The following is a 10,456-nucleotide window of genomic DNA, read 5'->3' as shown; positions in this document are numbered from 1 at the left end:
AGGCTATAGGCTAGTCTACTCGTCATCACTGTTGCCCTCAGAGGTCATTTGCTGTTTTGAAAGGAAAACATGTCGTGCGAAATAACGGTAAAGAAGTAAAATCTAGAGCCTAACTGAACCAGAGGATGGGTCGGTTATAGGCTAGTCCACTCTCTTCACTGTGGCCCTCAGAGGTTATTTTTACCTGACACTGGAACAGAGGAGCCTCTGTTACCCCAACAATCCTGATTTGGACATGGTTCACCTCACAGGTAACCCAGTTCCACAGATGTCTGTTTGCACAGTGACACCTGATTGACAAAGACCCAGAGCCGATAGCATTACTGGGTGATCTGAAAAGTCATAGTCAATCAATCAATAATATAATAATACTTTTAGCAAAAATGTTTATTTTTAATTCACAATCTGTAGAAGCAATGAGAATAGAAAGGTTCAGAACGTGTGTAAAACATCACAGTACGGTTGAAATATATATGGCAAATAGAAATCCTATATGGATGGTGTTAAGAGATAGATGGGAGGTATTGAATAGAGTTGAAGGATGGGACTAATAACAAATAACAACAAATAATAACAAAGATAGCTAATAATGTAAGCATACTGTGTCCATAATAAGTATATAGGTTGTATGTTGGGAGCTTTTGGGAGGGAGCGCGGTTGGGGGGATGTGGCGTGTGGGGGCGGGCCGGATGGACATCGTGGAAGTGATCGGAGAGGTTGAGAGTAGAAGAAGTTCAGGAGCAATAAAAAATTAAATAAATAAATAAATATATAATAGAATTATTGTAAAATTGACTCTGTCCATGGGGTGTAGGTGGTGGGTATGGACCGGAAGTGGAGGCCTGGGCGTTGTTGTTCACTAATTTACTCCAAGTAGGGAAAGGATGGTGGGGTTGAAAAGTAATAAAGGGGAGTATATATATAAAATAAATAAATAAAATAAAAAACATGGGGGATTGGAAGTGATGCAGACAATTACATTGATAGAAGATACAATCTATCTGCAATATTAAGCTGATCCATTCCCCCCCCCCCAAAAAAACAAAAAAACAAAAACAAAAAAAGACCCAGAGCCGATGCTTCAATTATCAATTTGTACTCTTCTGGGTTGGTTGAAAAAATAATATCTAGTAGCAAAGGCCTATCGTGCAAAATATTTTTTTTTATCTGAATTGTTTATTAATGAAGCCTATACTATATTATGTATATTAATAGCCCATAGGCCCTATCAAACTCCGCAGCTATATCCAGTTATAGGCTATATAGCCTATAGCATGGGGTTAGTATTTTTAATGATGTAACCAATAGCCAGTGGGATGGGGGAGGAGATGATGTTGTATTCATGTCATACACAACACTTATTAGTCCAATAGTCGTTGGTGGAGAGATTCTGGCTCCAGAGGAGCAGTGCATCGCGCTGTAAGGCATTCTCGTCGGTAGGGGAGCGACGTCAGGTCTGCGTGGAAGAGAGGGGAGGGAGAGCTGGGTAACGATCCAAATAATTCACTCATCCCGGTGTTTTAACAATTCAAGGGGTTGAGCAAATTCTTTTTTGCGTTTCCAAGAAAACACCACGCACCAAGTTCGTTCTCTCTAAAGCTGAAAGCGCACTGCACACGCGCAGAGTAGGCAACAGTTCGGTTCACGAGCGTTGAATCACACCAAGGCAGGGTTAACACGGGCGCTCACGCGTGACAGGGAGTTTACTCCGAGAACCGTTATACCGGAGAAAGATAAACCTATTAAGATGAGATGCTGGACGACTTTCCCTAACTACGTCCCAATGGAACGTAACTTCCTGCTCTTTCCTTGGTGAAGACAGAAAATTACCATTTGGAAAATAAATGGATTCAAGCTTATAATATTTCATGAGGTAATATAATAATATTATTGCATATCTTCAGTGTAATCTGCCTATCTACGTGTTTTGTAAACAAGCTCAGGCATGGAGTCAATCTGAAAACGCCGTAGTTGGATAGGCTCAGCTTCTTTAATGCGATTAGTGTTAGGATATACTTTCTACTTTCTATTTTTCCCAGCGTTATCTGACTTTCTTGATAGTGATGGTGAACGTGATAATGCTGTGTCTGTAGCCTATTTCAAGAATAAAAGCTAAAGCAGTGTCCTTAACCGTTGATGTATGACGCGGTAATATTATGGAGATGTATAACAGTCTATGGTCACACGGTCTATAAAAAATGAAATAATAACTGATATGAACATGTAGCCTATAGTACAATTTGAAAGTCACAATTTCTATACATTTCACCTATGCTCAAAGAAGTTATAGGCTAAATGCTTATTATTTTCACAATATAATTTTGAGGTTACTGTAAATATGATGAAATCAGTTGTTACATAATTTACTCAATTTCTCAATAATTTCAAGAGTGTAGAAATTACATTAAATGTCATATTAATCACCAAAACACCAGTTTGATACATGTTTCAGGGCCCTGTGAAGGTATTCAAAGCTGATTGACATTAAAGCTATGAGAGCTATGGATGCAAGGACTGACCATCCATGATATTAAAATGATAGTTTTAACTATGTTTTGAGGCTATACAGTGTTTGTTTAATTTACATTGTTTACAAACATTGGAGTAAATAAAACAAGCTTTTATTTTGGGTTCTGATGGGGTAAGACAGTTGAACTAAGCTCATGAGGCATTTATAAGTCATATTCTTCAAGAATCAATGGGTGTATTCATTTATAAGTCCAAAATTGGTGTAGCAACTATCAATTCAAGCTTTAAGGTAATATAAAAAGTGAAACAAACAACAATTCTATCTGTTCTGTTTAAGATGAAAAATATTATTATCCTTAAATAATGTTTAACATATTATTATTAGTATCATTATTATAATAGTTAACGATTAATAATGATAATAATAATGATAATACTATCATTATTATTCACAATAATATACTTAATTAGTTTATGCAGACTGACTGACAGATAATGATTTTAGAACATGCTTTTAGAATTATATGATCACAAATTACAATCAAATAATTTCATCTACATATGGGAGTCTAAATAATGTCATTCTTTTCATTCAAGAAATACCAAAATACATAGCACTCGAACAATGATGTGGGATGTCTCTAAAATATGGACTATAAACACTTTCACATATTTACAATAAATAAAATCATTTTTTATTTTTTATTTGACTCTAAACATTACATCCTGAGATGTTCTGTTAGGTAGGATACTGACATTTGTAGCCAATCAATCAACTAAACAACTGATTAAAACGTAGGCCTAATTCACTTTTGTGGAGGGAATCCAACATTAGAGACCTGTTTTCCAGGTGAGAGATTTTACAGCACCATACTCACTTACTACTTTGGTGCCATTACATTTTTGTTGTGATAGGTCAGTTTCACATCCAAAATTATTTTGCGCTAATGGCGCAAGCCCAAGGCTACGTGATGGTGCAAGCCCAAGGCTACGTGATGGTGAAAGCCCAAGGCTACGTGATGGCGCAAGCCCAAGGCTACGTGATGGCGCAAGCCCAAGGCTACGTGATGGCGCAAGCCCAAGGCTACGTGATGTGATTCTACTGACATAGCTGAGTAGTAGCTGCCAGAGACATACATACAACAACAACAAAGGCGCAATGTACTCACATTATGGAAGTGATGCATAGTCAGACAGGGCCCTCTCTCTCTCTCTCTCTCTCTCTCTCTCTCTCTCTCTCTCTCTCTCTCTCTCTCTCTCTCTCTCTCTCTCTCTCTCTCTCTCTCTCTCTCTCTCTCTCTCTCTCTCTCTCTCTCTCTCTCTGTCTCTGCCACACATCACCATATGCATAAGACTGGCTGCTGTACAAAATGGCAGGTCAGGTTTGAATTTATGGCAGCTGTCTCAATAACATGCATCATGCATCATGGCTATACATTTCAGACTGGGAGGCGAAAACACAGACACAGATACACACGCACGCACGCACGCACACACACACACACAAATATGACACAAAATGTACTGAGATACAGATACAGTACATTGCATGCTCTCCCCTCCATTTAATGTCATGGTATTGCTCCTCATTAAAAACCCAAGAGTTGCCTAAAAGTAACAGTTGCTAATTCAGTTTGGCCAGATCCCAGCATATCGGATTTACCACTGAGAATAGCCTCCCTACTGCACCCAGGGTGCACACACACAGACACACACGCGCGCACACACGCACACACGCACACACACACACACAGGACAATCTGCCATGAATAGTTTAGTGGATTATATGTCTGGGAGTGACATAGATATAAACAGAGGGCTAGCTCACCGTGTTTAGTTAAACAGGGTAAGTGAAAGGGCCCTGTTCAGGAGGGTAAAAAAGTACCACGGCTGATTTGCAGCGCGCCTTATCTTTATTCGCTTTAGCAAATGTCTGCGTTGGTTTACAGTTGGAGCTCCTTCTCTTTCATCCTGAGAGAGAGCACTCACATTGTTTACATGCCTGAGATTAAGGGAGGGCCGGGGTGAGTGTAAAGACTCTCCGAAATGTACACTGTATACCTTTATATGTGCGTCTCAAATGGCACCCTATTCCTCATATAGTGCAGTACTTTTGACCAGGGCCCATAGGACTCTGTTCAAAAGTAGTGCACTATATAGGGAATTAGGTGCCATTTGGGACGTAGACCTACAGTTTAAGTCTGTATGGTAAAATGGATGGGGGAATGGTTGCTATGGGAGAGGAGAGGGTCTTGTGAAACAGAACTGTATGGAGCAGACGAGGCTATACCAGGCTGTCTGTGTGTCTGTGTCTCTCATGAAAATATGTTTGTCTTTGAGCTGGGTTTAGAGCCGTGAGAGAGCGAAGCTTAGCTGGTGATCTGGACTAATGGAATGAACAGTGTTTAGGAGCCGTTACATAAAACTATCCCGCCGTAATGCTAGAAGAGTAAATATTTAATCCAACTCTTCTGAAGAACAAATTAATCTTGACCCCATGTGCTTAATATCGTGGTCTCCAAGCATGCAGGTTGAGGAATTAGCTTATGTCTAGAGTTTCATATGATTTACAAGTTAATATGCAAATATATATTATTGTCATTTCATTTATCAAACTAAACGTCAGAGAATGGAAATGGAGATGCTATAACAGAAATATAAGTATTCAATATGGCCGCTGGTCCACCCATCACAGAGCGCAGACTTGAATGGGATTGTCCATTCTAGTAATTGTAATTCTATGGCCAGAATGTTGCTTGAATATTTATTATTACCTAGTAGTTGTGTATTAATATTAAGCACAACAGTGTAGTCGTATGTGGGAATAACTTCACTTGAATGGGTCCAGTAATTGAAATTCTATGTGTGGAACAATCAAGTTTGCTATCTACTATTCCATCTTTTCATATGAGTGGAGAGCAGAGCTGAGGGTACAGTTTACAGTAGACGATTCAGATACAATTCCTCCTTTAAACTTACATGGGACCTCACTGCAAACGTAGATCGGCTCTATTTTGCATGAATGAGGGCCCATCATCATACAGTATTTGGGTCATTGTGACCAAATTCCCCCAATGGCACATGGTCCTTGCTGCAGTGATCCACCTTGAAATGACTTTGCCTACAGAATTCAACTGATATTTCTATTAACAATAGTTAGTAGCTTGGGGACAAAACAGTGACCTGGTTTCCAAGAACTGAAAAATAAATTCCAAGAAATGTCCCAGAATGAGAGAGCATGCCTGAATGAATTAATATGCAGTTAAGAGTTATTTTAATTTCTCTCATTGCTAACATTTGTTGATGAATACACACCTTCAAGTGTGTATTATTGCAGTGCAACAATGAGGCATTGACTTCCGTATCCTTGAAATTTCCTTATAAGGTTTGATATTTAAAAAATGTATCTACCAGAAATGTTAACTCATTTAAACAATTTACTTTTGCGTTATCGTTCAATAAAAATAGTAATTCATAAAATGTATAATTTTCTTGCGTAAATAACAGAGACAAATTAAAATAGACTTGTCTTTTACGCAGAGCAGGTTTTCTTCCTAAAACAGACAGGAATTCCATTGAAGAACGTCACGGTGTGGGATGACGAGTCCCCTTCAGTTCATAAGTTCCGTTTTTTCCTCCCATTGGACATTCTACAAATGTTCATTAGAAAATATGTGTTTAATTTCCTTACAGTATTAATTAATATACATTATTATTGTAGAAATACAAAATGAACAGCAATTACTGTACAAGTACATTATATAAATGTACTTAATGTCAATTAGTAGTTGAAAAAATAAATAAAAGCTAAATATTTAGTCATGATGAAATATTAGGCCATATTTCTTTAGGGATAGGGTTCATCTTTGTATCTTGAAGGTGTGTTACATTTTGTTTGTGCACAGTGTATTTCCTTGGAACATATTTTGTCCAGTCCATTTTATGGGAATGTGTTATTTAAGTATTTTAAGAGACAGTGTAGTATTGGTTTGGAGTCTGTCTGTGTATCGTAAGTCTGTTATTATCTGTAGAGATGCTCTGTTTTATTTTAGTATTATAGTAAGTCTGTGTCACAGATATCCTATTACATTACTATATAAGTTCTATATAAGTATATGTAATTCTATGGTCCATGTATTGTAAGTCTGTGTATTGTAAGTCTGTGTATTGAACTGAAGCCGTTGTTCGTCTCATAGAGATGCTCCAGGAGAAGGCCTCAGCTGTGACGGATGACAGTGTGACTGGGGTCCAGCCTGGAGGGCCCCCAGACCTCAGCCCTGACTCCTCACACCTGGGCCTGCCTACAACTCCCAGCATCCCCCAGGGCAATGAGCCAGACCAGGTAATCATGAGTATTGTAGGCTCTCAACACAGAGCCAGAACCAGAACTGCAAAGGTATTATATGTTCAGAAGTTTCCTATTCTTGGAAATGGCCAAATAGGTATGTTTCCTTGCTCTCAATTTCAATGATCTTAGCTATTATTAAGGAAATCGTTGACTTGTTAACAAAATTATTGGCCATATTAAATCGTGGGTGTTTTTATTTCTTGTCGGGGCACAGTGGGTGGACACCCTATCAATTGGGAAATATTTATTGAGAATGAACTGGTTTAACTTAAAAATCCAGATGACATAATCTGATTGTCAATAAGCCCACAACAGGTTGCCAACCCTCATGGCTGTTTCTACCTTTCTCTATTTAGAATATTGAGAACATTAAGGTTCTTCTTCATGAGAGGGAGCTGTGGAAGAAATTCCATGAGGCGGGAACAGAGATGATCATAACGAAAGCAGGCAGGTGAGTACCTACAGTTCATATATCGCAGCAAATACATGGGCTATACCATATTAGTAGACTAGCACTACACATTCTATACTATACTACACCATACTAAACTGTACTAGACTCATCTCAGATTCCCCCAAAATATGGGTTACTTCTGCTAATTGAGTAGCTGCTTTCATTAGTGATAAACTGTAGTCATTATGGCACCTCCATTTTGAGCAGCTATGACCATCTATCTGTTGGCGCTAAGGCAACCAATTACACCATGCTACAGTTATGGCGCCCTGGGTCTCAGGTAGAGTAAATTAACAGACATAATTTCTGCCCCAGTGAATATCTAATTGAAAACACAAACCCACAGCTCTGCTCTGTGTTAGATTTAATGCAGCCCTGTGGATTAGACAGTCTGGCCCTTAACCTGGACTTTAACCAGAAGATGAGTAGATGCTTTCTAACCAACCTCCGCCCACCCCTCATTCCTCACAGGGGCTTTTTTCCCAGTCCAAAATGTAAAAGGTCACCACAATTTTTCTTTAATGCCGCATCACTGTGAGAGATGGGCTTTCCCTTGTCCAGCTGATAAAGTGCGCTGAGAATCCCTTAAAACCTTTGAAGGGCCCGGCCTCATAGTGATGCTTAGCTACGCAGCTCCACCAGCTGCACTCAGCTGGAAAACCTGACTGACTGACTAGGCTTATACAGTCAGTCAGCCTGAGAAGCCAGAGAAGAGCAGGGCGGCATCCCAAATGGCACCCTTTTCCCTTTATAGTGCACTACTTTTGACCCGAGCCCATGGTGAGCATGAATAGGGTGCCATTTGAGACGCACACCAGGTTTATGTTACTCGGTAATGGAGTAGGAGCTTCTACAGTACGTCATTCAACAATTCTAAGAATGAACTCTGTCTGAACTGATGTGAAGAAATGTTATTGAACATAAAAATGTATTGTAAATGAAACCAGTTGTAGGCCACAACACTGTGGGCGAGAGTTGGTTTTGTCGAGAATGTTGTAGGTAGGATAAAGAAAAACTGTAGGGGCCAAAATCATAATCATAATTTTTTGCAGGTATATCGCTATGTACAAATGATGAGTAAACATAGCAAGGCTGCTTCACTGCTACACCAGCTCTAGCTAGACATTTTGCTCTGCAGGCTCTAACAGAAATATTGTTGTTCAAGGTGCAACTGAGACTGCCAAAACAATTAAATGCCAATTTATTCCAACACTGACTTTTTCAGAGAAGAATCTGGAAGGAACATCAAGCAGTAGTGCTAGGTGCTGCTAGATGCTAAAGGATCTGACGAGCTAGCAGGTTTTAATCCCTCTCAGTACTTGAAGAATGAATGAATGAACAAATTAATAAATTAATGAATGCAGGTTCTCAGGAACATTTTCTCTTGGAAGGGATAACAGTGAGAGGTCAACACCCTATAGAGGGCGGGCAGTGTCCAGTCAGCACTCCTTGGAAGGGGCAGAGTGAGGGGGCGGGGCTAGGAAGAAGTTATGGCTGTGTCTTTAGACTAGACCGTGGCTTGGGAAACATACTGCCAGTTCAGCCCTTCAACCTCTTACAGTGCAGCTTGGCCTTCAGCCTCTTACAGTGCAGCTTTGCCCTTCAGCCTCTTACAGTGCAGCTTGGCCCTTCAGCCTCTTACAGTGCAGCTTGGCCCTTCAGCCTCTTACAGTGCAGCTTGGCCCTTCAGCCTCTTACAGTGCAGCTTGGCCCTTCAGCCTCTTACAGTGCAGCTTGGCCCTTCAGCCTCTTACAGTGCAGCTTGGCCCTTCAGCCTCTTACAGTGCAGCTTGGCCCTTCAGCCTCTTACAGTGCGGCTTGGCCCTTCAGCCTCTTGCAGTGCAGCTTGGCCCTTCAGCCTCTTACAGTGCGGCTTGGCCCTTCAGCCTCTTGCAGTGCAGCTTGGCCCTTCAGCCTCTTACAGTGCAGCTTGGCCCTTCAGCCTCTTACAGTGCAGCTTGGCCCTTCAGCCTCTTACAGTGCAGCTTGGCCCTTCAGCCTCTTACAGTGCAGCTTGGCCCTTCAGCCTCTTACAGTGCAGTCAGTGAACTCCTGACTGAGGAACGTAGATGTAGTTTGTTATTGCGAGTGCCGCAGTCCCAGTCTTAATCCTTGCTCTTCAACGTACCCAGGCAGTGCTCCAACTCTCCCCTCTTTCTTTCTGTACACACAGCGCTCCTTCTCTCCTCTCTTTCTGTCTGTACACAGCCAGTCAGTGGGAGCGGTGGCGGAGGGGTGATAAGAGTACCCCGGGGCCCGCTTTCAGCGGCGTCTAGCGGGGCCTGGAGCGCTCCATCATCCCCCCGCCGCTCCTTTTGATCTCCCTCAGTGCTGGAGGTTCCCAGAGACTGGATCAGAGTCCCAAATGGCACCCTATTCCCTGTATAGTGAACTACTATTGACCAGAGCCCTATGGGCCGTGGTAAAAAGTAAATGGAATAGGGTGCCATTTGGGAAGCTGCCTGGATAGATCCCTGGACTGGAGGGCCTAGGAGGCAAGGAGGCTCATAGTGCTGGGCTGCTAGGAATGAAACAGCTGGCACACACCACACAAACACACTGACACTGATATCATACATATTCTCCATCTCCACTTGTCATTCTCTCCAGTCCTCTGCACACACAAACACTCTCTCAGGCACGCACGTTCACAGAAAACACATGCCTTGGGAAAATGTGGAATCAGCTGGTCCTGACTGCTCCTGAGTTTTGACAGGCACTCGCTCTAACAAACTTATCCCTTTCCATTGTTCATTCATTGTCATATTCCGTTTTTGATGACACAAAGGCATGCTTTAGAGTAAAGTCCTGCACTTCAAGGGGATGGACAGTAAAGCTTGGATATTGTATCATCGCTGTTTGGCAGCTTTGCCATGGAAACCACAGCATCCGTCATCAGGCAGGGCTGAGGTGGCTGAGCCATCGAGGTCCCCGATTAGCCATTAGCCATGCTATGTGATTCAGTGTGGGCCCCCTCGCAGAGCTGTGCTGTGGACCCCTTCGCGGAGCTGAGTCTTTTGGAAATGGACTCAGATAGGGAGATGGTAATTCTGGGGCCCGATCGAACACGGTTTCTACCCTAACTGTACACCACTATTTCGACTCATGAGTCATGTCTTTGTGAGAAAATGAAATCATTCTTATGGATGTGCTGAAAAGCCATCAGCAATAATGGCAGGCTGGGT

The 10,456-nt window shown here is 41.5% G+C and overlaps 1 protein-coding gene across 1 annotated transcript in view; it reads left to right on the top strand.

The window, feature by feature from the left end:
• The first annotated feature begins 1,389 nt into the window (after window positions 1-1,389).
• Window positions 1,390-10,456, top strand: part of LOC121566695 (T-box transcription factor TBX4-like) — a 36,756-nt gene continuing 27,689 nt past the window's right edge. Inside the window, exons 1-3 of the mRNA XM_041876640.1 lie at window positions 1,390-1,873; window positions 6,666-6,811; window positions 7,174-7,268. Coding sequence (XP_041732574.1) covers window positions 6,668-6,811; window positions 7,174-7,268 — 239 coding nt within the window. The 5' untranslated portion in view covers window positions 1,390-1,873; window positions 6,666-6,667. The remainder of the gene's footprint in view (window positions 1,874-6,665; window positions 6,812-7,173; window positions 7,269-10,456) is intronic.

This window comes from Coregonus clupeaformis, chromosome 5 (assembly GCF_020615455.1).
Source record: "Coregonus clupeaformis isolate EN_2021a chromosome 5, ASM2061545v1, whole genome shotgun sequence".
Lineage (NCBI taxonomy): Eukaryota > Metazoa > Chordata > Actinopteri > Salmoniformes > Salmonidae > Coregonus > Coregonus clupeaformis.
This window is presented reverse-complemented; position numbering and strand designations above follow the sequence as displayed.